This window comes from Hyaena hyaena, unplaced genomic scaffold (genome assembly GCF_003009895.1).
Source record: "Hyaena hyaena isolate Hyena2069 unplaced genomic scaffold, ASM300989v1 scaffold_44, whole genome shotgun sequence".
In the NCBI taxonomy this organism is placed as follows: domain Eukaryota; kingdom Metazoa; phylum Chordata; class Mammalia; order Carnivora; family Hyaenidae; genus Hyaena; species Hyaena hyaena.
Genome location: NW_024080676.1, coordinates 3,858,606 through 3,886,514, shown reverse-complemented (window position 1 = coordinate 3,886,514; position 27,909 = coordinate 3,858,606). Strand labels below are relative to the sequence as shown.

At 43.6% G+C, this 27,909-nt stretch overlaps 1 protein-coding gene across 3 annotated transcripts in view; it reads left to right on the top strand.

The window, feature by feature from the left end:
• BLNK (B cell linker) overlaps positions 1-27,909 on the top strand; it is a 101,940-nt gene that overhangs the window by 28,678 nt on the left and 45,353 nt on the right. For all 3 annotated transcript variants that reach the window (XM_039230171.1, XM_039230172.1, XM_039230169.1), the window contains one exon: positions 24,160-24,225. In XM_039230171.1, the coding sequence (XP_039086102.1) occupies positions 24,173-24,225 (53 nt within the window). In that variant the 5' untranslated portion in view covers positions 24,160-24,172. The remainder of the gene's footprint in view (positions 1-24,159; positions 24,226-27,909) is intronic.

The following is a 27,909-nucleotide window of genomic DNA, read 5'->3' as shown; positions in this document are numbered from 1 at the left end:
GATTACTATTTAATGTCTAATGTTAAAGATGGTTGTAATCATTTGTATTCATTGTAGTTGTCTCTTATTCATTTTGTGGGTGCCTATCACAAGTGTCTGGGGACATGAGATCTGTTTTTCCAGTGTTCTTTTGTCAGTATAACAATTATCTAATAAAATGCCATTTAGAAATTAAAAACCAAAAGTGGCCCAAGGGGCAAGAATCAAAAACCTCCTCTGAGCTGTGGAAAAGACAATATCCCAACTTTTTATTTTGAAGATCTTTTTACCTCATTGTAACAGCATCCTGGTTTTTGGAGATTGGAACTTTTAAATGTTCAGTGAGTGTTTTATATTCCAACTACCACTTGACCTTCAGTTTTTCATGGGTGATGTGACACGTGGAGCAAGAAAGGTATCACAAATAATAAAGACTAGAGAATTAGAGCTTTTGAGACAAAATTTAGGAGAAATGAGTCTGTAATTTGCAGAGTGACTGCCCTTCACAGTGATAGTTTGGATCTTATACCTGGTAGGTGTTTGGTAAATGGTGGTCTGAAATGAACTGCTGATGTGGGAGCGGTAGGCTCCATCGGCGCGGTCAGCCATTTCAAGGGTGTGTTGTTGGGTGCTGTGGTATGTGACCTGCAGTGACAGGAACAAGAAGGTACCTCAGTCTTTTCCTTGCTCTTGAGTCCCTGCACTCTCATGGCAAAGGGGCAGATGAATCAATGAGAGTAGTAAGAGACTAAATGAGTATAAGAAAAGAATTGGAATAGCTGGAAAGGTTTCATGGAGAAGATGCTTCAAGAGCTAGGTTTGAGAGGCGAGTAAGACAAAAGTAGTGTGAGAATTGGAGGAAAAGCAATGAGCTGGGAGGGAGGAAATAGAGAAACTGTTGCTTGGAGTTGGACTTGAACACAGTCCATTGGTGGGATGATAAGGAGAGTGTTCTGTCCAACAGAGACTATGGAGTAGGGTGTATAGGACCAGAAGGTTCTGATAAATTGGGATGTGTAGAGTGGGGCCAGCTCACAAAGGACAGTGAGGGCTCTAACCACAGCAGGGTAGAGAATGGTTTACAGGGATAGAAATGTCATGCCAGCAAGCATGTAATAGGAGACAGGGATACTCTGTAATAGGGCCAGTTAAGGAGATCAAGCATCTAGTGCCATAAGCCTGGACTTGAGGCACAGCAGTAAGAAGTGAAAGGAAAAGAGTGGTAGGAAAACATGCCAAAGAAACTAACAAGACATGGATATTAGGTCTTCTCTCAAATGAGTAAGAGAGTTTTAAAAAGTCCTTTCCAATCATTTCATAACCTGGAGCTATGCTAAACCTTAGAACCTCTTTTAAGAAATCCAGATGGGAATTTAAATAAGGAAAGGGAATAGAACCTGAATCATCATATGATCTCCACCGACTACTCCCTGGGACAAAGTCCAGCTTAATCACAGAGTGAGTGGTCAATAGGCAATATAAAACCATAGATTATAGGGTAGGAAACCAAAACTATATTGTGGATAATCATACACTACACTCATCCTCTTAGGCAGAAGTAAATTTTTTTTCCACTTGGTTACTCAGTTGTCTTTACAAAATTGGCCTGTTTTGGTAAAATGTGCACTGTTGACGTGGAACTTTTCAAAGACAGGAAATTGTATACATGATGGACTTGAAGCACCGTCTTAAATTTTTTCTGTAATTAGGTGGGATGTCAAGGAATAAGGAAATGAAGTACTTGATCCCTGTGATTTGTGTCCTCTGTCCTGCCTAACACCAATTCAGAAGGTTGCCTAACTGCAATGATTTGGTACCAGATGATAGTATAAGTAAAGAGCTGTGTTTATATTCTTAGGTTTATCAAAATTTACATGAGACTTTGCCTAAATGCTTAACCACAAAAATAAAGAGATGGTGAGTATCCATCAAGGGCACATAGTGATCCTGGAATATAATAACTGTTAGATTAAAACTGGCAGTCATTAATATCCTTGTTATTCTTTCTTCTTAATTCCGTAGTTGTACAGCTGATTTCCTGAACATACAGAATTTTGCATTGATCCTTGGTAAAGTTTATATTCATTTCAGTTCTTCTTTTTGGCCATTTTGGTTACTTTACCTGATGACTGTGACACTTGTGGCATTTAGTCTTGCAAGGACTGTAGATGTGACAAACACCCTTCCTCTGCCTTAACCTAAGTGGCTAAAAATCTGTCAAACACAGCAGCACCCTGTCTTGGGTGTCTGCACCTCACTGCCAGGACTCTCACTTGGAGATCTAATTGCACAGGTTCTGGGACATGACTTCCCTCCTCAGGTCTTAGAATCTTCAATTGGAATTTCCAGTTACTTGATTTTCAAGTTCACTTCTTCAGAAATAAATTCACCAGGGCATCTGCATGGCTCAGTAGGTAGAACATGTGACCCCATCATCTTGGGGTCATGAGTTCAAGTCCACATTTAGGTGTAGAAATTACTTTTTAAAAAAAGAAAGAAATTCACCTTATTTTCACCTTTCTGCCACTACCTCCATCTCTGAGCCTCCCTATTTCTGTCAGTGGCATCATCATCAGCCCCCTCTGTACCTGCATTCACCTACCACACCCTTTTATCTTTCTTTTATGAGGCTTTCATATATTCTATGCGTGGCTTTTCTACAACACCACTCTGGATAAGCCCTCCCCTCCCCTGTGTCCCCCATCTACAAAGGCTGAGTTTGGACAAGCCACTGCCCAAAGCCCCTATGCTGTGTGACCCTTTAGGCATGGAGACCATTCTCTGACCCTACTGTTTAAAGATAGGCAGCTTTCAAAGATTTTATCCCAAGGCCCTCAGGAGATGTTTCCTGATTGAATCATCCATCTTTGAAAGCTGCCCATCCCTAAACAGTGGGGTCAGAAAACACAACTATACAGCATCCAATGAGGTCACCTAGAAGGTTCCTATGACATGTTTAGAAGGACAATGCAATTGGAGCCCAAAAGGGCTGAATTTCAATTGCCAATTACTAGCATATGGGTCCTGAGGAAGTCACTCAACTCTGTAAGCGTCAGTTTTCTCAACTGTCAAATATAACTCGAGATGCCTTCCCCACAGCCTCTTTGCGAAGACAGAGTTAGACAACATGGGCTGAAGTATCAAGAATGGTATTTACTTCATGGTCAATATAACAAGTAAATAAAAAGTAAACACAATAGCCAGTACTTCAACCCACACATCATGAGTGACCATTTGCTGTCTATCTTCCTCCTCATGGTAATGGACCCAACCGCCTTTAACTAGAATGGAAAGCAGAGCAGGAAGCTGCCCAGGGCCTCATGATGGATAGAGCAACTCTTGAATATATATGTGACCAGGAGCATCTCTCTTCTCATTCTTTGTAAGCTTAGGGCAGAGGCCTGTGCTGATGTGGGAAGGCAAAAAGAAGGCACAGCATCTAATGGTAGAGACAAGATAGACTTCCCAGGAAGTATTTCTCTTCACACGGCCCACCTGCATTATGTCTGCTGAGACCCTGCTCAATGGAACTTCTTGTGTCACACCAATGGATGAAATCCTCAGACAAGGCCTCTTTCTCCTTGTGGGCAAGCTACACTGGGGTCACATTACTAGAATTTGCTTAGTGTTTATAGCTTTCAGGATCATCGGCTAAGGAAACTTAAGGCACTATTTCTCACCCACTGTGGGCATGATTGAGCCAGGAAAACCCTAAATCAGAGTCCATATGTCCAAGGCACCCTCTGTCCTGGATCCAGTGATCACCAGTGTACCATAGCTGAACAACTCCCTTCTCTTCGTGCATCTGGTCTCCCTGTGGGCTGTTATACACTTAATTAGGTTTGCGAGAACGGAGCCACAGTTACATTCCAGCCAGGACTCCTACATCACCCGACTGGAGGAGACTGGGCTGGTACCAGACACTTCAGACACACATTGACAGACAGTCTCTTGCTTTCCGCCCACAGATGACTAACCTCATTTGTTCAGTGGAGATTTTACTGTTTGGTTCATTTTCAAAGAGGATCTTACTACTGCCCTCATGCAGTGGCATCAAGGAATTCAGGCTGGTTAAAGAATATGAATAAGAGGGGCGCCTGGGGGGCTCAGTCAGTTGAGTGTGGACTCTTGATTTTGGCTCAGGTCATGGTCTCACAGTTTGTGAGATGGAGCCTCACGTCAGGCTTTGCACTGACAGCAGAGTCTGCTAGGGATTCTCTCTCCCCCTCTCTGTCCCTCGCCCCGCTCATGCTTGCTCCTCTCTCTCTCTCTCTCTTTGTCAAAATAAATAAATAAACTTAAAAAAAAAAGAATATGAATAAGGAAAAAAAATGAATGATAGCTTGTAGCAGGGAAATGGAAAGGTCCCTCTGGATTTTTAGAGTCTCCATAGAAGTCTTCTGCTGCCCTCTGCGAAGGCCTGGTTGCATCATTTAGATAGTGCTTCTCGACCAGGGGCACTTTCGCCCCCAGGGGACATTTGATTGTCACAAATGTAGGGGGTACTGCTGACACCAAGTAGGTAGATGCCAGGGGTGCTGGTAAACACCCTACATTTACAGAGCAGTACTCACAGCAAAGAATTACCTGGCCCCAAATTTCAGTAGTGCTGCTGTTGATTTAGGCCAAGTAAATGAATTCTGTTTGGAACAGGAAGCCCCTCTTTATTTGTATGTTCTTACAGTGATGGTTTGTATTTAAAGTTTAGAATACGTATTTTTGCAGTTGATGGGCCTCTGCTCACTGGGCTGATATTCCTCTATCTGGGATGGTTTGGGTAAGGGGTTGCCAAGGAGAAGGGCTAGAGGTGCTTGGGCCTGTATTTCAGTGAGTTACTTAAAAAACAATTAGAGTCAAATAAAACTAGATTCCACAAACTATATGCACCAATGGGGTATACGTTGTTTTCTCCTGAGTAGAGAAATGAGAGCAGGAAAGATCTCCGAGCAGGAAAGATCTCCAGGCATAAGATCATCTTGGAATAGTCTCTGTTTCTACTTCTATAAGCAGACTGGGTAAACCATGAGTGGAAATCCTTAGAGTTCAGATAAAAAGCAAATTAAGTGGTAACATGGCTATGAGGAAGTCCAAGGGCTTATAGATATGATCCTTTGGCTAAACTCTGGACAGAGGTGATACGCTGTTGTGTCCTAGAGCAGAATTTGTTGCCCTGAGGTCCACGGGTAGAATGTTATGGGATAAAAGACAGCTTGAGGGGTGGAGGGGAGATGATATGTATCTGTCCACCCTTTAATGTCCACCCTTCACAGTCCCATGTGAAGATGCTGCAGCACTGACTGTGAGGCACGGATCTGAATAACATCTCCTCATATAGTTTCTGCAGCACAAGTCACTCTTTCTTTCCTGTGGCCACTGGTGTATATTTTGTGAAACTGATGGATGGGTTTTGAGGATGTAACTTTGTTTTAAAAAAGTTTATTCCAGCTTTATTATGAAGGAATCCTCTACCCAGCCTCCTATGACTCTTTAAGTTGGTGTTAATCTTATCCAGAGGTGAGCAGTTGGTGTGATCGTCTTATACTATTGGGAAGGGTGAGAGCGTACGCATGCGAGGGGTCCTGGCTGGTGTGGGCTGCTATACGTTGTGGTGTCAGATGCTCAAGGCTCATGGGTGACCCCAGATCCTGCTTCCAAGCTAAAGGGCTACAATGCTCTTGCCCACTATGGACATGACCTTGCCAAGGAAACCATCTGAGTCCACTTAACCAGATTCTGTCTCTGTTGGGTAGTGGTCAGGGGCTGCCACTCTCTCCCCGTCAAACACATTGTGTCTCTTGCTTTGTGATTCCCCCTGTAAGCCCCCTTAAATCTCACTAACCTGGGACCTTTCTGCTTCTTTAAGATGTGTCTCTCTATTTCCTCAGGGTTGTTGATGTCTCAGCCTTAGAGACAGCGTTAGTGTTCTCACTGCACACACTTGCTGGACTTCCTGGGCCCCAGAAATAACATAGCCAGTGCTGGCCACAGGCTCCCTGAGCCATGCCAGCTGAGCCCGCTCCCCCTGCTCTGTGTAAGGACACAGCCAGCAGCAGAGAAGCCTCCACCCAGCTCACACAGGTCTCCTGGTGAGGACCTGAGAGGCCATCTCTTTAGCAACTTTATTTCTTTTTTTTCTTTTTTAAAATATTTTTATTTATTTCTAGGAGAGAGAGAGAGCGTGAGCAGGGGAGGGTCAGAGAGAGAGGGAGACACAGACTCTGAAATAGGCTCCAGGCTCTGAGCTGGCAGTCAGCACAGAGCCCGACGCGGGGCCCGAACCCACGAACCGNTGAAATAGGCTCCAGGCTCTGAGCTGGCAGTCAGCACAGAGCCCGACGCGGGGCCCGAACCCACGAACCGCAAGATCATGACCTAAGCGAAAGTCGGACACTTAACCGACTAAGCCACCCAGGCGCCCCTTTAGCAACTTTATTTCTGAGGCAAGAAGCCTCAGGCCCAGAGAGGTGAAATCACTGTCGGAGCTCACATTAGCAGAGGCTGCCCCAAGACCCCGTCTCCCTGTTTGCCTGTGAGGCGAAGGGAGTACTAAGCCACTCCTCTCTTTTTTTTTTTTTTAACCCTGTGTAATATACTGGCCAATAGAGCTTAGTCCAGTTTAGCCTGTATTCTGTATTTGCCCTAGACATTTTTTTTAACTAAAAGAACTGATTTACTAGTGAGAAACCCAGTGAAGCCCTACAGAACATGCTCGTCAGTATTTCAGGCTCTTACAGGTTTCCTGGTCCGCCCTTGAATTCTGTGCTGACCCAGCACGTTTGATATCTACAGATACATATTTTTCCAAGAACATTCCCACAATCATTTGTGTAGTCTGAGAGTGAGCTGTAATTATCAAGAGACGAGATGGTGTCATGCATAGACCGAGCATACAGGACCAACATGGTATAATTTAAGAAGTGCTCAGAAAGGTGTTTTGGCTAGAAAGAATAGGATCTTCGAAATCAGGCAGGCCTGGATTTGAATACTTCTCTGTACTTACTAGTTCATGGTCTCTGAGAAGGTCACGTAATCCCTTTTTGCTTCAGCTTTTTCATCTGGAAAGTAATATCATATATTATTATAATAATATATGACATAATAGGGGTGTCGTAGCGTGAATATGTTAAACAGAGAGGAAGAGATCAGTGGATGCTTCCTTCCCCCAAATCCCTTCTGGCCGGGACTTTCCCAAATTGTGTCATTAAAGAGGCATCCGTGTGGAATAAGGCAATGTCTCAGAGTCCTGGATCGAAATGAAAGCTCATGGAGGGTAACAGGTTAAGGCATTAAAGCACTATCCATCACCAACACCCCTGCGGCTGGAGGGCAGAGAGCTGGGCCCTTCTGTCCCGAACAGAGGTGGCTCAGTCCACAGCTGTTAGCTGAAAGAATGGAACATTGTTCAGGAAAGAACAGGTGCTAAGAAGAAGAGAAAGGTGGGAGGAGGGAGACCACACCTAAGCAAAGGGAGTTGGGGGTGAGGGGGCTATGGCTGAGGGTGCTCCCTAGAAGGTTAGAGACCCCTCCCCATTCAATTTGTTGTTGTTGTTTAAAACTTCACTGGGTTCAAAGTGTAAAGTGCTGAAGGATGAAGAATAATCTCTTAAGCACGCAAAGCCCCTGACCTGAAGGAAAGTCATTTTATTTTAGTGCAAACAGCTATGGTTGGATAAAATACAAACCTGGGAAATATACTTTCAAAAAGAAAACGGCAAATGAAATATCAAATCCTTGGAAAACCAGATCCTCAGCGTTATCTGTGACTATTTTGCCTTTTAAGTGATCTTTACAGCCTGCTCCGGGTCAAAGTCCCCCCTCCCCCCCCCCTTTTTTTTAACAATAGAAGGACTTTTCATTTCATGTCATTCTCCACATTCAAAAATTGTCACATTTGCAAACCAGTCACAGATGATTGGCCTAATAGCCCTGATGCATGCCAAAAACAACCTCTTAACATGATTAAAACAAAAGCTATTTGTGAAAATACCTTCAAATAAAATGGGGGGAAATCTGCTTTAAAACTGCTAATGACCTCTGTGGGTAAGAGGTTTCCTTTTGCGGTGATGTAAAACTTCTGCAGCTAGATAGTGGTGGTGGCCACACCGCAATGTGAAGTTACTGAACACGACTCATTTGGACGCTTTGAAATGGTTGAAATGGGGGCACCTGGGTGGCTCAGTTGGTTAAGCGTCAGGCTTCAACTCAGGTCATGATCTCATAGTTTGTGGGTTCCAGCCCCGCATCGGGCTCTGTGCTGATAGCTAGCTCAGAGCCTGGAGCCTATTTCAGAGTCTGTGTCTCCCTCTCTCTCTGACCCTCCCCTGCTCACACTATCTCTCTCTCAGAAATAAATAAAACATTAAAAATTTTTTTAAAAAGAAATGGTTGAAATGGTGAATTTTATATGATGTATATTTCACCCCAATAAAAAAAAACTGACAATGAAACTATTTTCTGTACTTATCATAAAATATTATATTTTGGTGACCTGTGCTATTTTTTTGACCAATTAGATGTTGCCTCAAAGTGTTTTTTAATGTATTATTAATAAGCATTTCTGGATGGTTTTTAAATTACAAGGCTTCTTTCCACTTTAATCCCTGCACGTGATATTCCCCGACAGTGTTTTTACTTAGATCCCAGTGAAATGAGCTTAACTGAGTCAAATTTTTCAGCCCACTGGAAATATCGTTCCTCAAAATCGCTCTTCACTCTCTGAAAATATCTTTGCTTTTAGCTATTGAAATGGATGCCAGATAAGTGGGTGACGATATTATATTGTGCCATATACACATGGGCAAGATTCCTTTCTTTCCCATCAAGGTTAATCTCTAAAAGGACGTGCATGCTCAGGTCACCTGGGTGGCTCAGTTGGTTAGGCTTCCAACTCTTGGTTTCAGCTCAGGTCATGATCTCACATGGGTTCAAGCCCTGCATCGGGCTCTGTGGTGACAGCGTGGAACCTGCTTGGGATTCTTTCTCTCTGCCTCTCTCTCTCTCTGCCCTGCTCGCTATCTTTCTCAAAATAGAGAAATTAACTTAAAAACAATTTTTTAAATTTAAAAGAACATGCTCAGGTTGCCTGGCTGACTCAGTCAGTTAAGCATCCAACTCTTGATTTCAGCTCAAGTCTTGATCTCGTGGTCGTGAGATCAAGCCCTGTGTCAAGTCCCCTGCGCTGAGCACAGAGCCTGTTTGGGATTCTCATTCTCTTCGCCCCTCCCCAACTCACGTGCTCTCTCTCTCAAAATAAACAAGTAAATGTTAAAATAAATAAAAGAACATGTTAAATTCTTAAAAACACATTCTTTTTCTAGAATTTCACAGGATTATGTTTTCAGAAGTTTCTGAAACGTGATTAGAATTATATGTCACATAATCTTACAGATTTGTTGTTTGGGAATCATCAGTTCTCTGGGGCAATTTCCATGCCAGTAGAGGAGAGGCCGTGAACATAGCAAAATGTCAGCTGTCTGCACCTTCTTAGAAAAAAGCATGTCAAAGCTGAGCGCAGTGACAGGATTAAATAACATGACCTCTGGGGACTCTTCCAAACCAACAGTCTGTGTCATCTGTGGATACAGGAGCCTCCTGTAACTTTTTTGCATTTTACAACCTGCTTATGTATGGTTTTTTGGAAGAGATTTCCCTCCCCCATCCCCACCCCCAGCCAGCCTGTCCTGTCCCTCCATATTGTGTGAGTGGCTGAGCTCGGAGACCAGCAAGGCTGCCCCTGTGCTGGGAGGAAGGAAAGTGTGTCCCCGTAGGTCCTGCAAATCAGTAGAAACTATCACAGCAAGTGGCAAATCATCTAAGAACTCCTTGAACGTAGTTTAGCCTATTCTCTTTGTCACCTCCTCAGCCTCAGGGTGCTGTGTCCCAGGCCTAACTGATGGGGGGGGGGGGCGGGGGGGCAAAGCGGATTTTTAAAATGTGCCAAGATTTTTAAAAAGGATTCAGGGTGTCTGGAGGATCATCCCTACCCCTGCTTGTGCAAGTCAGCCCAGTTTTATAACCCAGGTCAGCACTTCAGACACGCCAAAGACGACCACAAAGTATTTGCAGATCGCGGTAGGAAAAAAGAAAGAAAGAAATGGTAGGGTGTCTGGAGAAACTTGCAAGTTACTTTCTCTGGTTAATGGGTGGTTAAGAACCGCAGAAGCGAGTTCCTCGCAGGTAGGCCGCTTGCGTCCCTCCACACCAGGATGCCTGGGCCACCTTTCTCACTAGGGTGCTGAGAAAGGACGCATGGGCACATGGTGCTGGTCTCCCTCTGTGAGTCCAGCCACCCTGCTCCTCAGCAGGCCCCAGACCCCAGAGGGCGTTCCTGCGGCTCCCCACCTGCCTGCACTACCCTCTCCTCCCCCTCCTATCATCTGTCCCTACCTCTTTGTTCTCTGCTCCTCCTTAAAGACAGAGACAGGCCCCTAGGAGCGAGCGCTTCCCTCTGGCAGCAAGTCAGCTCTTGGGGACCAGCAGCGGGGAGGTGGGGGGGGGGGCACATGCGGCCCCAGTAAAAACTGCTTGCTTGGTTAGAAGGATTGGACACCTTCCCCACGGACAGAGATGAAGGTGCCCAAAGAGGTCCCCTCCTGCCTGCGCAAGGGGTCAGACTGAAACAAGCGAGCACAGGTTACCCACGGGTGGTTTGGAACTGGCTGAATCCCAGCTGTCCTTGCCTGCGTGTAGGACGTGGGGCAAACTACTTCACTCGTCTGAGCAAATGTTTTCTCATCTATTAAAACTGGGATAATCACAACACTATGAATATACAATGTATATGTGAATACACCACTGATCCAGGTGCTTAGAGGTAGATGATAAACCTGTTGCTGTGTGGTTATTTTTAATCACAATAAAAAATGAGGTTAATAGGACCTGCCTCAGAGGGTCGTGGGGGTCAAATGAGGTAATGTGTGCAAAGCACCTGGCACAAAATACAGGCTCCCTAAGCGCCCGCTTTTACTATTGAACCGTCGATCATCAGAGTCTGACCGCTGGCCTGGCCTCCTGGGCTTGGACTGTGACCATGGCTCTGGGCTGTGGCACAAGAAGGCGGAAGGCACAGTCACTGCCACGGAAAAGCTGAGCCTTTGGCAGGAGACCTGAGCCATGTGTGGAAAGGGAAGAACAGGGTGTGATGGAAAGAGCTAGGGGAATCTTTAGCTAATCAATCTTTTTTTTTTTTTTTAAGTTTTTTAAATTTATTTTGGGAGAGAAAGAATGAGCAAGCAGGGGAGGGGGAGAGAGGGGGTTAAGAGAAGGGGAGAGAGAGAATCCCAAGCGGGCTCTGCACTGTCAGTGCACAGCCTGATGCGGGGCCTGAACTCACAAACCTTGAGATTATGACCTGAGCTGAAGTCGGATGCTCAACTGACCGAGCCACCCAGGTGCCCCTTTAGCTGATCAATCTTGGGGCAATGGCAACATTTCTCTAGAACTTCGTTTCCTCCCTTACAGCAAGAGGGGATTGACCCAGGACATTCCTAAAGTCTCTCTCACTGTGACTACCTTAATGACAGGCAAACCTAGGAGTCAGGATTTCCTGGCTGTGTGGTTCAAGACAAGACAAGCATCATGATCTCTCTGGGCCTTGGTATCTGCATCTGTGAAATGGGGCAAGGGTGCTAACTCAGCCTTGGGGGGCTTCCTCCACCATGGAAGGGACTGTCAAAATTTCTGTGCCATCTCCAGCACGGACTCACTTTCTAGAAGGAAGAAGCACCCCCACACACACACCGCCCCTGCTGCTGCTGAATTTGCAAATCTAAATATAGCACTGATGATGCCACAGGAAGGAGGGACATGAGGAAGCTGGGCCAGGACTGGAAGAGGACTAGGCAGAGAAGGGGAGCCCTCCAGCCAATGGGATGGGACAGGCTCTGCCACATGCAAATATCAGAATAATCACTAAAAAATGGCATTCTGTTTCAAGATTACAGTTCGTAACCAGAGACTTCAGCTTTGAGACAGAAATTATCCAAAAGGAGGATATTTTGTGCGAATCAGAGAATCCCCCCAGTCTCTGTGTCTGTCCTCTGGTTTCCCATAAGCCAGAAGGTTTTTGTCATGCAGTTAGCGGGTGGAAGCTCTTTCCTGCATTCCCAGCGGGAAGGATTTGTGCTCAAGTTAGTCAGCTCCGTGTCCGGCATGTGACTTTCTCAGCATGCACCCATCCAGTGTTTGTAGACTAAAGAAGACAAATACCTGTTCATGTAAAAAAATAATAATAACATTAAACTTTAAGGGAAACCCCCTCCCCATCAGCAAGTTAAATAGTATTTCAAGATGATACTTTTGTTCATGAGGAACAAAAAATTGAAATTTTATTGTTTATTTGTTTACTTATTTATTTTGTTTTGTTTTAAGTTTATTTATTTTGAGAGAGAGGGAGAGAGAGAGAATCTTAAGTAGGCTCAACACCGATGCAGGCCTGGAACTCACAAGCCATGAGATCATGTCAGACGCCCAAGTCAGATGCTTAACTGAATGAACAATCCAGATGTCCCCAAATATTGACATTTTAAATGAAGACAGGACCAGTACTGCAAATTTATTTTGCCTCAGACCCCAGTATGGGCCACCATGCAGACATCAGTTCTTCCTCCTGCCCAGCCAAGGCCCTAAAGGGCATCTTGATGTTATCCCTCTGGTATCTGGGGGCTTGGGCTGGGGCCCAAGAGGGTTGCTCTCATACCCATCTCCCAGCCACCAGTGTCCCCACGCTGAAGCCCTCCTCCCTTCTTCCACCTGAGTCAGGGCGCACCTCTGAGGAAAGGTTTTCAGGGGCCTCCTGCTGCCTATAACCCATCTCCTTGACCTGACCGACAAAGCCCTTGGCTCCCTGACCCGACCCGCCAGCCTCATCTTTGACTACACCCTTCCCCCAACACCCCACATCCTGCTGCTGTCAGCTTCTCACCAGACCCCAAACATCCCAGCCGGTTTCACCTCTCAGCCTTGGCACTTGCTGTTCCTGCCACCTGGCTCCTGTCCCTCGCGCATGTGCCTGCTGAATTTCCATTTCCCACCAGGACCAAGCTCCCAGGACACTTCATCTTAAAACCTCGAATCAGCCACTCCCTTCTCTGGGGCCCTCCCAGCTCTCTGATCCTCCCTGTGCCCAGCAAAGAGGAGTGTTCCCTTTTAGATGTCTGTATCATAGGAATTTTTAGAGATTAGCATGTATTAACTTTCATAAAACGAAGAAACAAAACTACTTTGAGTTCAGGAAAGAAAATTTAAGATAGAGCATACAAAAGCCATCACATGAACCAAATAATAGTTCAAAAATTGATATTAGCACTGGAGATTAAATGACCAATTAGGAGTCCTGCCTGAAGTTCTATAAATCCAGGATATACAGAAATAAAATGTAGAGCTGCAGAAGACCTGAGCGCCCCTGTAATCCAATCTTCTCATTTTACAAGAGAAAATGAGGCACTGAGTGATGATGGGAATTGCTCAGGAAACAGCAGAGATAAGAGCAGAATCCACCTCTCTGGACTCCAGTGCTCTTTCCCTAAGTGACTTCCTTCCTGTCCAGAATAATCTGGGAGGGGAAAGAAACCACTTAAGCTGGGCCTTGGGCTGAGGGAATGGAGTGGGAACAATTGTGGGTTTGTAACAGTGGGCATCATCATAATTATGTCTAAAATGTTTGGTTGGATCCATATTGTTCAGGCCTTTGAATGCCAAGCAAATGAGTCTGTACTTTATCGTGCACGAAGCAGGGAGACATTGACGACGATTCTGTGTGGGGTGACATGAATCGGAGCAATTTAAGAAAACGAATTGGGGGGAAGGGAGGGACTGAAGTAGGGAGATCAAGATGGAAGGCCATTATAGTCCATTGTCCATGAGATCATAATGGCTGTGGCTGAAGGAGTGGGCATGAGGAAACAGAGTTAGGAAAGATCGTCTGGAGGTGAACTGACTGAACTGGTGGTAGGAGATGAAGAGTCAAAGGGAAAGAAAGGGTCAAAAAAAAAGCCCAGAAGTTTCAAGCCTGAGCATCCAAGGGTACCAGATTATAAATTCCATTGTCTTCTTGTTCTCTTTCTTTTTTTTTTTTTTTTAATGTTTTATTTATTTCTAGGAGAGAGAGACAGCGTGAGCAGGGGAGGGTCAGAGAGAGAGGGAGTCACAGACTCTGAAACAGGCTCCAGGCTCTGGGCTGGCAGTCAGCACAGAGCCCGACGTGGGGCTCGAACTCATGAACCGCGAGATCATGACCTAAGCGAAAGTCGGACGCTTAACTGACTAAGCCACCCAGGCGCCCCTTCTTGTTCTCTTTCTTATCAGGAGCTTTTAACTTTCTATCATACAATTCTTGTATTGAAATTTAAAACAAAAATAAAATATACTATAAAAATGATGAGTAGCATCTTAAAAAGAAACCCAGACTCAATAACTGAAGATGATTTAAATACCTCAGAAAGGAGGAAGTCAGATGAAGGACAGGCAGACCCGGTGATGGGTGATGATCATTACATTTTTAAAATTCCATTCACCGTGGAAAGGAAGTAAGAAAATAGATGTCTTCTTCACTTCTCTGTATATACCAAGGAAAATGTTAGAGAGGTTGCTGCTCCAGAATGATCTTAGGAACATATATGTTGGAGGAAACAGCCGGATGTGAGGAGAGCACAGATGTTCTAAGGTACCCAGCCAAGTAGATGTCAATAATTCACAGGTCCAAGCCGGCTGTCAGCGGGGTTCCAGGAACTCAGGGCAAGAGTGAATAACTCTCAGCCAAGAGGAAGAGTCAGGATTATTCAGGAGGCAGGAGGAGCTGCTGCAAGCTCTTAAGGAGGGCGTGGCCTGGCGGAAAGCTGGGGTTTAGGAACAGTAGCTGAGGAAGGCCCGGACAAAACCCCTCACACACAGAGGACCAGCCCCACGGATACTGACAAAATAAAACTCCAGACCCGGATTGGACCTTCGTTAAGATGTGGGGGTGAAGAAGAAGGAAGGATTTATCTGCTCTTTTTGCTTGCAAAGAGTCGCTTTCATCCGAGACCCTCTTTAATCCATTCCTAAATCCAAATTAAACAGGGATTTTCTCTGATTAACTTGCTTTGCATTCCACCTTTCCCGGAAAAGACCAAAGTGCAAAAGCCTGCTAAAACCCGCCTTTCATGGTCCTCTGTGAGTGCATTTAGGAGCTGAAAGGAAAGATGTTTTCTGATCCTTCTATTTGTTTCTACTAAAGATAATACCAGATAATACCGTCTTTGAAATCATCTCCTGTATTTGGCAAAATTATTGGAAAGATATTTTGTAAAAGATACAAAGTATTTTGGACTACTTTTTGATGATGGGACCAAACTATCCTCACGTGCTGCCTTCCCAGTGCTCCCTTGGTCCCGGAGGAGCCCTGTGGTCACCAGTCCACCCTTCTGGATTTGTTCTGTCCCTCTACCTACCAGGGCTGCTCTCAGCCTGTAGACAATTTTCTGAAAGGTGGGCAGCATCTAAGGATTCCTCTCCCGTGCTTTCTTAGGCCGTGGGTCTTCCCTACAAGTGGTCCTCAACCTTGGCCACGCATTAGACTCACCTGGGAGCCAATGGTCTGGCGGGGAGCCATGGGTGGGAGGATTATGAAAAGCACCCTGGGGGCACCTAGGTGGTGGCTCAGTCAGTTAAGCCTCCGACTTCAACTCAGGTCATGATCTCACCATCCACGATCCTTAAATTCAAGCCCTGTGTGGGGCCTGGAGCCTGCTTCAGATTCTGTGTCTCCCTTTTTCTCTGTCCCTCCCCCACTCACTCTGGCTCTCAAAAATGAATAAATGTTAAAAAAAAATTTTTAAAGCAGCCAAAGTAACTCTAATGTGTAGCCAAAATCAAGACTACCTCCTCTAAAAAGATGTATAGAGACTGCCCATTGATGTAAGCTCTTAACTTCAATTAAAAAAGAATACTCCCTGAATAAAGCTGGGTTGTTTGGGTTCAGCTCCCAGAGCTGGGAGCCCTCCTCTGGTGCCAGGTTGCCAGGGAACAGAGAGCAGGCAGATGAAAAGTATCTCTGCGTCAAATTTGTATTGATCTGAGCAGAGGTGAAGGCAAAAGCCTGGTCACTGGCACCCACAGCTGACTCTATCTTTTCCCCTATTGAGAGCAGACATCATACTATTGACTAAAGCTCCTATGTTCCTTTCCTGGGAAGAGAGTGTCTGGGCGAGCCTTCACCATCCCATTATGGAGTAAGGCTTTCTGTTCAAGATATTTCAGGCAATGGAGGCAAGTGGGAAAATACTCTGGAAGTTGAGGGTCTTCTCTTGTGTTCTGTGCAGTTAAGCCTGGACTAGAAGCAGATAAACCTGCCTTGTTTCTTTTAATAAAGGTTCTTAGCTTTCTGTGTGCATAAGAGTCACTGGTCCCAAGATGTTTGTTAAAACGCAGATGTCTGAGCCCCACCTGGGATTTTTATTCCACTGAGATGGTTGCAGGCCCAGAAATCTGAATTTTTGTTTTTGATTGAATTCTATGTTTTGGCAAGCACATTATTTTGACTTGTACTAAACTTGGTGTTGATTAAAATGCTCTTTTCTTACACTTGGATTCAGCTGACCCTACAGAAGCATTTGTTGGGACTAAAGGCAGCCTAAGGACCCAAAATAATTCCTCTTTTTGCAAAGGTATTGCTGTAGATTAGAGATCAAAATGCCACTCAGGTCAGAACACAGAATGCCCAGTTTTATGCAGAACTGTGGTTAGTAGATGTAGTTAGTAGTACCAATCAGCCATGCCAGGTTGGGGGTGTTCTCTCTACAACCACCCATCACCCTCCCCCCTCCAGAAAAAACACTAACAAAACAACAACAACAACCACAACCAAACCCAGTTCTGGAGCACCTCCTGACCTGGAGGAAATCAACCCAGGTGGGAACGCCCTCCCACCCTACTTCCTGTCTCTAGCAGAGGGCACTGATTTTGAGTTTTGTTCCTGGTCTAAACTAGTCCCCAGGGTCTTCAGCAAGAAGAGCCATTACGAGGGACTAAAAATTCCTGTGTGGGCAGGCACTTTACATCCACTGTCTATTATCTTCACAGCAACCCTGCAAGGTAGATATCTTCATTTTACAGATGCTAGCATTCAAAAACATTGTTTTAGAGTGATCTGGGTTTTAACCTGAGATGGGCTCTTTCCTGCCCCTCGGGCCTCACCCCCAGAAACAAGGCATCCAGGACTTTTCAACAGCTCTTACTCCTGCTCTGCTCAGGCTTGGTCTGGTCTTTTCTCCACTGCCTCGAGCACAGGGGTCCTGACATTTCACTGCTCTCTGTCACACCCACCCAGATCAGAGTTTCAGCTAATTAAAAGCCCTTTCAGTTTGAAGGAGGAGAAAAGGTGCAGATAAAAACTGGGTCCTACTCACTTGTGAAAATATTTGAGATAGAAGTGGAAAATGCAGACTACAAAATATCAAGTATTATCTTAATTATGTAAAATCTATACATAACATACATGTGTATTAAAACATTAGAAGGCTGTTTAAATTTTTTTAATGTTTAGACACAGAGCTCGAGTTGGGGAAGGGCTGAGAGAGAGGGAGACAGAGAATCTGAAACAGGCTTCAGGCTCTGAGCTGTCAGCACAGAGCCTGATGCGGGGCTCAAACCCACGAACCACGAGATCATGACCAGAGCCGAAGTCAGACGCTTAACCTACTGAGCCACCTAGGAGCCCCTAGATGGCTGTTTAATTAAATGTTAACAGTGGGGATTGGAATTAAGAGTGACATTTCAAGTATTATTTGCAAATTTTGATACAATGAACATCTGCTACATGTGGCCACCATTACAGTAACACACAAAAATAGTTTCACTGCCCTAAAACTCCCATTCCACCTATTCATCCTTCCCTTCCTCCTCCTGAAATCAACAACCACTGATCATTTTACTGTTTCCATAGTTTTGCCTTTTCCAAATTCTAGTTGGAATCATACAGTATGTAGCCTTTTCAGGCTTTCAGTGATTGTTTCACTGAGCATGGATAACATTTTTTTAAATCAGAAATGAAGTTATAAAATTAAAAACTGTATAAACCTATGTGACCTTACCTGTGACTCCAAAGAGAAAAAGTCATAGTGTTTTTTGCCATTCAAATTACAGTACCCCTAACCAACTTTTACCAGATTTCCACCCTGGCATTCTGGGAGTCCCAGAGCTGCTTCCACCTCCCACACTGCTCCACACTGGCTCTTGTTGGTCTCCAGATCCATGAGCCCATCTTCTTGGAGCCATTCCCACTCCCCCACCCCCAGTGTGGAGCAGATGGCACCCTCTAGGCACCATGTGAATTTATCAGGCCCTTTCACTTTTGGCCACAGACCCTTTCCTCATCCCCCCACAATCCTAACAGATTTATTAATACGTAGTAAGACTTTGCTGAAATTTGGGGAATGATAGAAGGAGGCACAACACAGAGAACGATTTCTATTTGCTACTAGACAAGGTTATGTTCAGTGTCCTGGATCCTTCTTCAGGTCTTCCATGTTTGGGTCCCAGCCATGGACTATTTCAAGTGCCAGCTCATCTCTGCACTATGAAATCCTTGGAGAGGTCAGCCTGTCGAGGGACCAACAACCAGAAGGCCCCAGAAGACAGGAAACATCCAGTAGCAAAGCCCAAGGCCTGTGTAGCGTATCCTCATTTTCCTCATTTCCTAGATTAGAGTCTTTGCAGGCTGAGGAGCAGCAAGGACAGCCGGTTTTCCAGGAATGGGGACTCAGTCTTGTCCCAGCGTCACCAAATGGTCCTGGCCATGTGGCTCTCTGCCAAGGAGATCCAGTCCCTTTTTACGTTGCTGCAAATGTGAGGGCATGTGCCTCCTGCCCCCCTCCCCTTCACTGACACTCTGCAGCTTTAGCAAACTATAGCTCAAGAAGAAAGCACATCAGAGGTGCCTGGGGGGCTCAGCCGGTTAAGCATCTGACTTCGGCTCAGGTCACGATCTCACGGGTCTGTGAGTTCCAGCCCCCCGTGGGGCTCTGTGCTGACAGCTAGCTCAGAGCCTGGAGCCGGCTTCAGATTCTGTGCCTCCCTCTCGCTCCCTGCCCCTCCCCTGCTTGTGCTCTGTCTCTCGTGCTCCCAAAAATAAATAAAACATTTAAAAAATTAAAAGAAGAAAGCACATGACTATAAAACAAAAATACACTGGCATAGGGTAGTCTAAATCCATACAAAGTCCAGAGTTCCACAAAAGAGGGACAGTCTAGTAAAACCCACGCCCAAATTAGGTTATTGAACTGACCACTCAGTTTATTTGTCTGAAACTTCACCATTGGATTCTTGAGAACTTTTCTCAAGAATCTATTTGCTTAACTTAGACACAACTAAAAGGTCCATGGTGGGGGAGGGGATGTGTGCAGAGGGTGGTCTCCTGATCAGTAAAGTCAGCACCAAGGAAATTGTTAGAAATGCAAATTATCTGACCCACTACAAACTTCCAAAATCAGAAACTCTGGGTGTGGGGTCCACAGTTTCCAGAGCCCACCTTTCAAATAATGATTTTTTTTTTCCAACTCAGTACACTGTGGGATCTAAATCTTTTGAGATCCAGGCTCAGCCTGGGTCACACTACTTCAGGGTGTTGTTAAATAACTAAGATTGTTGACATTAATTCAAAAACTTGGGAAAAAATTTTAAATCAATGACAAAGGAGAAAATGTATAATTTGATTTGCTTATATGAGTAATGATAATGATAATTATTTATATAATCTACTCACCATTGTAAAATGCTGAAATACCACGCTACTTAAAAAATACATTATTGGGTGCCTGAGTGGCTCAGTCAGTTGAACACCCAACTTCACCTCAGGTCATGAGCCCCGCGATGGTGAGTTCAAGGCCTGAGTTGGGGCCCCCTTCAGATCATCCGGCCTCCTCTCCCTGCCCACCTCCCCCCCACTCTCTCTGTCTCTCTCTCAAAATAAATGCACTTAAAAAAAAGACATTATTGACATCTTTTAAAAATATATTAGATGAGCTTTATTCTTCATTTTATTTTGTTACCTGTACATGGCTGTCTCATCACAATTTTAAAGGTTAGGACATCGTGAGCCTATTATCCTTCCGATCCGTGGAAGGATATCGCTGAAAGGGCTCATCAAAGAGAAGCTTTTTTTCTTTTTTTTCTTTTCCTATTTTCACCTACACGCAACTTATCACAGTGAGACAGCTGGTATTTAAATCTGGGAACAGTGCAGCTGCACATTCCTTTGCATGTGCTTTATGTTGTAGTAGAAGGGGAAGAAGTGCCCCAAAGAGGAACAGATGATCCCAGAGTGCAGGAAAGCTGTGCATCATGCAGTGTGTGGATAGTTGATAAAACAAGATGAGAGCATCGCGACATCTTCCTGGTTTGGCAGACGCTGTGTTTTTCCAGGTAACAGAAACTTGGCTGCTGAAAACTGAGCAGAGCAGTCTGTGAGCATCAAGATTCGTGCGAACGAGAGGCAGAGGGAGAGGAAAACTTTTGAGCACAAAATGTATAGTTTATGAAGCAATTCGACCATGTACTCTAATTATATATTAAATTATAATTATTTTAATAATCTGTAATGAAAATAAATTAGGAAAGGCCAAGAAGTATCAAAACCCAAGTTGAGCAAATGACAGAATTACACGAAACTTTATTGCAACAATTTCCACCTGTTTGTCGACACTGGCAGCAAAGTTTATCTACACCTGCTTATACAAATCAGCCCCTGGCTCCCTCTTAACTCTGTCTGTGTCTCACAGCTGGCAAACTCTGGAGAGCATCCTTCGCTCTGGCTCATTTTGTCCTTGGGCCTGGTCAAGGTTTAATTTAGTCTAAAGGCATTCTGTTCAGTTACATCGCTTACGGCGGGAGTTGCCCTCTGCTCTGCACTGGAAATTATTACATTGCTTCCCAATCAAACCATTCCAACTTCTCTCTCTTAGTCTCCCCTTCTCTCGTGCCCAGACCTCTTAGCTCCCGCTTTCCCTCATTCCTCTGTCTCGGAAATTCTCTGTAGTTCTGCAGGAAAAGGAGACAGGGTGGTGGTGGTTGGCACAGGTGAATCCCGCAGAGTTCTGAGGCAGCTCAAAGGTCGAGCTCTAGGGACCCTCTTTGTGTCTCTGGTGGGAGGTGGTCCCCCTTCACCCTCATCCATTCTCTCCTCTCTGCTGCTGAGCCTGGCGCTTTGCTGAGTTGTCATATGAGTGGAATCTGTGAACACAGCCTCCCTAACCGGGGATATAAAATGTGATCTCATTTCCCTTGTTACCCAAATGACTGCTTGGCTCTGACCCCTCTCCATATCCCTCAGTGGGTCCCCCAGTTCAGAAGACAATTCCCCAAGATGCAGCCTAAAGGATGGCCTGAAAGAAGTTTCTCTTACCCTGCTCCTCCAGGCTCCAGCCTGCGTTCCCTGGGCACTCCGCTCCTCAGGCCATGGAGCACACCCTTCCCCACAGCCCAGCGGAGGCCCGGCTGGAACGAGAAACCACTGGACGCTCAAGGGCAACGGAGAGGAATCATCTTGTTGCAAATGGCTTGTGAGCCTCGGGTCCCAGCCAACACTCCATCTACCCTTGGATCCCTCCTCTCCTCCCCACCATCAAATACCCCCCAGGTTTGTCTGGGCTCTTCAGTATTAGCGCCTACAATCATTAGACCTAGAAGGGGAGGGAGCTCCCTAAGATCCCCAGGATGAGTTCCCATTCCTTGTTTGAGAACTTTTTTTTTCCCAGAATGGTTGAGGGTAGGAGGGTCTATCCCTACCCGGTAAATCTCACCCCTCCCCTTAGTGCCCAAGGGCACCTCAGTAGAACAGCAGCCTAGATGGGTCACTTAGCCTTGAATTAACACTTAGTGGCAGATGCCAACGCCAATCGGCTGGGCAAGGCAGAGCCCCTCCACCAAGCCTCCTCCCTGCTCTAAACTCCTCCGCCCTCACTGAAGAGCTTTGCAACCTGTGTGTCCTGAATCCGTGCAGAGCCTGATTATATTTCTCCAGATTCCACCACCCCCCAAAGTCAACAGGGTTTCGGGGTCCTCTGCCAAGCTTAGTTGTGCACCACAGTTCATATTACCTAATGCAAGGCCGGGCTCCCAGAGCAAGAGAAATGTGCGTGCAGGTTTGCAGGAAATCACAATTTTCTCCAACAATGAGGGCTATGGACAAGATTTACATTTTGTTAACATTGGGCCCAATTAAAAGCTTTCCTCAGAACAAAAGAAAGGCTTGCCTGAAGGGTGAATTGAACTATCCTACTCCTTCAGGCCAGAACCGTGTGACATTTTATATATATAATTTACATTTATACATAAATAGAAATAATAAATATACATTTTATATATTTATACACACTGTTACTTACATATACAACATAATCTATAAATGTGTATTACACATAATATATGAACATATTTACTAGATATATTTACATGTAAATATAAATACATATAACATATTTACATATATATTTTTTTAAGTCAGAGAGTTATTATGAAGAAAAAACCATGGCCCAGGATTCCAACTTTTAGCGTTTTCCTCTACATATGTATATAAAACAGGTAATAAAAATGATTATGTGCGCAAGCTGTGAACATTCAAATAATACAGAAAAACCTTCGTTGTAACATGAAAGTCTTCTTTTTATAAAGCAGTAGCTCTCACCCCTACTCAAGCTGCCAGCCCTCACTTTGCCATTGGTACAAAGGCACCCAGCTATGACGGTACAGGTTGAGATCTGTCCTTCACTATTTGCCAAGCTCTGTGCCAAGCCACCAAGCAATGTCTACCCAGAAAAAAGAGTACCTCTTCCTAATTTGTATGAGGACACTGTATTGACTTTGAAAACATTCTTTGAATAACTCCATGCCTATCTTTCTAAAAAGTTAGGCACCTACCAGCACATATGAATGTACGTGTCCTTTGTAATCAATCACACAAAAAAACGCAATACACATTCTGAACTTCCCTTCCTTTCTTTTTTCTTTTTCTCTTTCACTGTATTTGTTTAACTTAATATGTATTAGGGATTTCAATGCATCAGCAATACAAATGTGTGCTTCTTTTTCTTTTTCTTTATTTTTTAAGGGTCTATGGCATTCATCGTATGGCTTTATCAAAGTTTATATAACTAGTTCCCTTTTAATGACTGATGGGCATTTAGGTTGTTTCCAGGTTTTATTTAGTGGGGAGGCAGGAAGGATTAGGGTTATTACACACAATGCTTATGTGTACACAGTGGTATAGTTTTATGACCATGTTCAGGACAGCAAATCCCTAGCAGTAGAATTTCTGGGTCAAAAGGCATGGAAGTTTTAAAATTTAACAGATACTGATCATCCCAATTTGCATTCCCAAGAATATTCATATTCTGGTCCTCCCCCCAGGGGATTATCACATTAAGTTTTGCCAATTTGATAAGCGGAACGCATCTCCTCATTGTTTAGATGCAAATTCCTTTAAAGATAAGTCATGTTGTCTGTTAGCCACCCATTCTTTTCTGTTAGCTATATGTTCACATCTTTTGCCCATTTCCTATTGAATTTTAATCTTTTTTTACTGAGTCATAGAGTCATAAGCTTTCTTTGTAAATCAAAACATGTAGTCCTTATTATTCTTGTGTTGCAAATATTTCTTCCATGTATGTCATTCATCTTTTGTTCTTGTGTATATTCCTTTTTGTTCTACAGAATTTCCAGTCAGATTCATTAATCATTTTCTTTATGGCTTTTCTGTATGTACAACTTTCTGGTGACAGTTTTTCCAGATTCAACCTAGTAAAGTTAACCAAAAAAATCTTGGGCCTGATTTCAGCCCACCTGTCCTTCAAGGTAGCTCGATCCTGGCAATGTGAATGCTCTAAGGGCAGTAAGTTGATGAACAGTGAGATTTATCAGAGGGCTTTTGCCTACCATGTCTCCTAAGAATGAATACATCTGGAAACCAGAATTTCTCTTCAGATCCCAGACATCTAGGGGACAGGGACATGCATGGCCCAATGACCACATTCCTTCCATTATCAGTCACCCTTTGCCTTTATTTGAGTAGCAGATGGTCAATTAAATATGATACAATTCTCACTAGGGGTTTATTATAGGGTTTTCCCCCTCTTTTTGTATTCCCTTTTGACTTTTTTTTTTAAATCAACCTAGCTTTTAATATTTTATGTTTGATTTTATTTTTTGCAGGCAACTTCAAAAGATGGTCCATGACATCAAGAACAATGAAGGTGGAATAATGAACAAGATCAAAAAGTAAGTGAAACTCCAGAGCACTATAGAAGTGCTCATTTATGTAATCAACACATTATTCCAGCCTGCGCTAAGTGGAAGGAGACAAAGTTCTCTGTTACCGGAGTGAGGAGTTGCAAACTTTTTAGCATGTAACCTTTTCTAACTTGTGGCCAGAGTCCATGGCGGTGCTTTTCCCTCTCACTGCAGTAAAAGTGAGCTATGCCACTTAAGATGGCAAATGTCAACAAAGACCTTTCTAGAAATAGGAACATCAGCTTCTTTAACTACTTAGTTAAGGTCCACAAGAACACACATGGAGAAATCCAAAAGAGAAGTTACAAGAACACATCCGAGCGTCTTTAGGATGCCATTCCTGTTTTCCATGTTTCAATTTTTGCCTTTTCAATGATAGCCTTAAAATGGAATTAAAATTTTTTTAATGTTTATTTTTGAGAGAGAGAGAGAGAGAATATGATCACGGGAGGGGTAGAGAGAGAGAAGGAGACAGAGAATCCCAAGCAGGCTCCATACTGTCAGTGCAAAGTCTGATGTGGGGCTTGAACCCAGGAACCATGAGATCATGACCTGAGCCTAAGTCAGACACTCAACTGATTGAGTCACCCAGGCACACCAAAATAGCATTTTCAGCTGGCATTTGGAGAAGGAAACTAAAATTCCAAATCTTCCTGCACATCAGAAACTCTTAAGCTTTTTTTTTAAAGATAATAAAAACTGTGCATATCTATATTTGCCACACAAAATCTAAGTTAAAAGGAAAGGGAAGATGGTATTCCATTAAGTTTTTGTTTAAGTTCTTTTTTTCAGAAAATGAAAGTAGCAGTGATTCACCAGGAAAGAAAAAAAAATCAAAGAATTCAGAATTGCATAAAGTCAAAATCTCCTACTTCCCCGTAACCCCACATCAGCCCATTCCCGGGAAATGGACATTGTCATGAGTGAGTTTGGTATAGATATCTATATGTATGTGTTTGCACATGCACATACACATGTTGACATAGATGTAGCACTTACCTATATATACATACATTTTCATCACGAATGGTGCCATACTTCATAAACCATTCTACCAACTTGACTTTGCTTAGTGGTTTTACTTAATGCTATATCATGGACATCTTTGTTGGTATGTAAAAATAAACCATATTCCTTTTTGAATAGCTGATTAATAGTCTCCTATAAATCTATTATCATTCATTTAACCAGCTGTGTATTGGTGGATGCTTTTTTTTTAAGTTTTATTTATTTATTTTGTGTGTGAGAGAGAGAGAGAGTGGGCACACACACATGAGCAGAGGAGGGGAAGAGAGAGAGGGACAGAGAGAATCCCAAGCAGATTCTGTGCTGTTAGCACAGAGCCTGACATGGGGCTCAGTCTCACAAGCTGTGAGATCCTGACCTGAGCCAAGATCAAGAGTTGGCCACTTAACTGACTGAGCCACCCAGGCGCCCCTGGTGGACACTTTTTAAAGAGAAGGAGATGTGGGAGTTTAAACAGGCATATTCTTGGAGGCCAATTTGGTAAGATCAATCAAAATCTTGTGGCCATTTCTTTCAGTTTAACTGCCATAAATAACATTTCAATAAATAGTTTTTGTAGACTTTGAGTATAGAAGAAAGCTAAATTCCTGAAATGAAATTTCTAGATCGAAGAATTTTTGCCCCTGACATTTTTGTTGATATTACCAACTTGCTTTCCAAAAATTTTGTACCATTGATAGTGTATAAAAGTCCATTTACCTATACCTTCAGAACAGAGTATGTTCAGGGGCGTCTGGGTGCCTCGGTTGGTTAAACGACCGACTCTTGATTTCAGCTTTCACATGTCGTGATCTTGGGGTTCCTGTGTTCATGCCCCACACTGAGCTCTGTACTGACAGTGAGGAGCCTGCTTGCGACTCTCTGTCTCCCTCTTTCCCTGCCCCTTCGCTGTTTGTGCTCTCTCTCTTTCAAAATAGATAAATAAACATTAAAAAAATATATACATATAAAAAGAACAGAATTTCTTCATTCTTTGTGGTCTTTGCTAAACTCAAAAGAAATCATGTTCTATGGTGTTTTTAGACTATAAAATGTAAAAGAGTCTCAATGCGTATAAGTGATTATCATAAAATTGTTAAAACGATCTGCTTGTGCAGAACTGGTCATCTCCCAGAGGAGGAGACCTTGTCTCCATGTTCTGTCCCTGTGGCAGGGAGAGGCATGCGATTGTTTTCATTTAATATTTCTGACACAAACAGAATCTCATTGAAATGAGAGAACCCTGCGAGCCATTGTTTTAATCACTAGCAATTCTAGATTAATTATCCCACAGCTGCTAGTTTTATAATACACCAGTTTTCTCCATAGTATGAAGCCTCTGTATAAAATGTCTCCTTAGTCCATGGTCGGTCATACTTCCAGTAACCATGGAGCTCACATTTTTTCAGACAGTTTCTATTTTTTTTATGCCCATTGTTCCCCAAATGCACTTGTACTTGACAAACTATGTTTCTTTTCAGCTTGGAAAATCTGGCTGCCATAGTCATCACCCTGGGTGAAGTCAGTGGCCCTTTGGTTCTAAGGGACCTGCAGTTAAGCTCTTACTCGTTGCCAGGCAACAGGTGCTACCTTGAAAGGAGGAAGCACGGTTGAACACACTGGTTTCCTAACACAAGACCGTGACAGAGTTGTCACTGGTTCATGGCCAAATGAGAAAATAAGGACCTTGAAGCGTTGGGGGTTGGCATGCAGCTGCCGGCTGCTAAGTGAGGCTCAAACCACAGCTTTTATTCCTGGTAGGTGTTCAGGGACCAGCAGCCCTTTCCTGAGTCTGTCCTTTATTCGGACATGATAACCTTCATACATTTGGGGATACTAAAATACCCTTCCTTTTCTTTCATGAAACGATGGCAATAATGAGAAATGGCTTCTCTTCAAAATTTTCCTCATTCAAGAATAAACGTGGTATCATTCCTTGTTTGTTTTTGAGGGTTATTATTTTTCCCCCTATAACACTGCGGATAATCTCTGTCTCTGGACCTCATCATACATCTAATGATAATATCTTCCCAGCACACCCTGTCTTGCTATGGGAATTGAATTAAGTAATTGATTTGAGAGCCTTGGGGCAGACAAAAAGCAGAATTTCTATGCAAATATAAATACTGTTATTTTTGAAACATTACAATTCTGGTTTGTCAGGCTTATTTTTTGATTAAACATGAATTTCCGTTTTTTGATTAAACATGTTCGATTAAACATGAATTTCCGTACTGCTTTTTTCCCCCCAAGAAATAAACTATGTTTTGCATGTAATGGTTACCTTATATCCTGCCTCTGTAAAAGGATGTGGTGCTTTAGTAAATAAAGGCTACTGGATATAGGTTCTATTTATATATATTTTAAACTTCGTGAAGCAAATCATTCTTAAATAAAATGGGCAATTATTATTAAGAATAATAATTTATTAGAAAACTTACTCATTTCAAATAATAGAATGGGAGGTATTGTCATAACTTATGAAAAGCTTAAAAATTGGGATACATTTTTAAAACGTAATTTTAAGTTTCTTCTTGTAATGAGCAAGGAAGGATTGTGAATATTCAAACATTCTATATATGCCTAAAGATACTAAAGTAGTTTTGAGAGTGCTTGAAACAGTCCAACTTCTAAATAAGCTAAATATCACATCCCCAACCTGGAGAC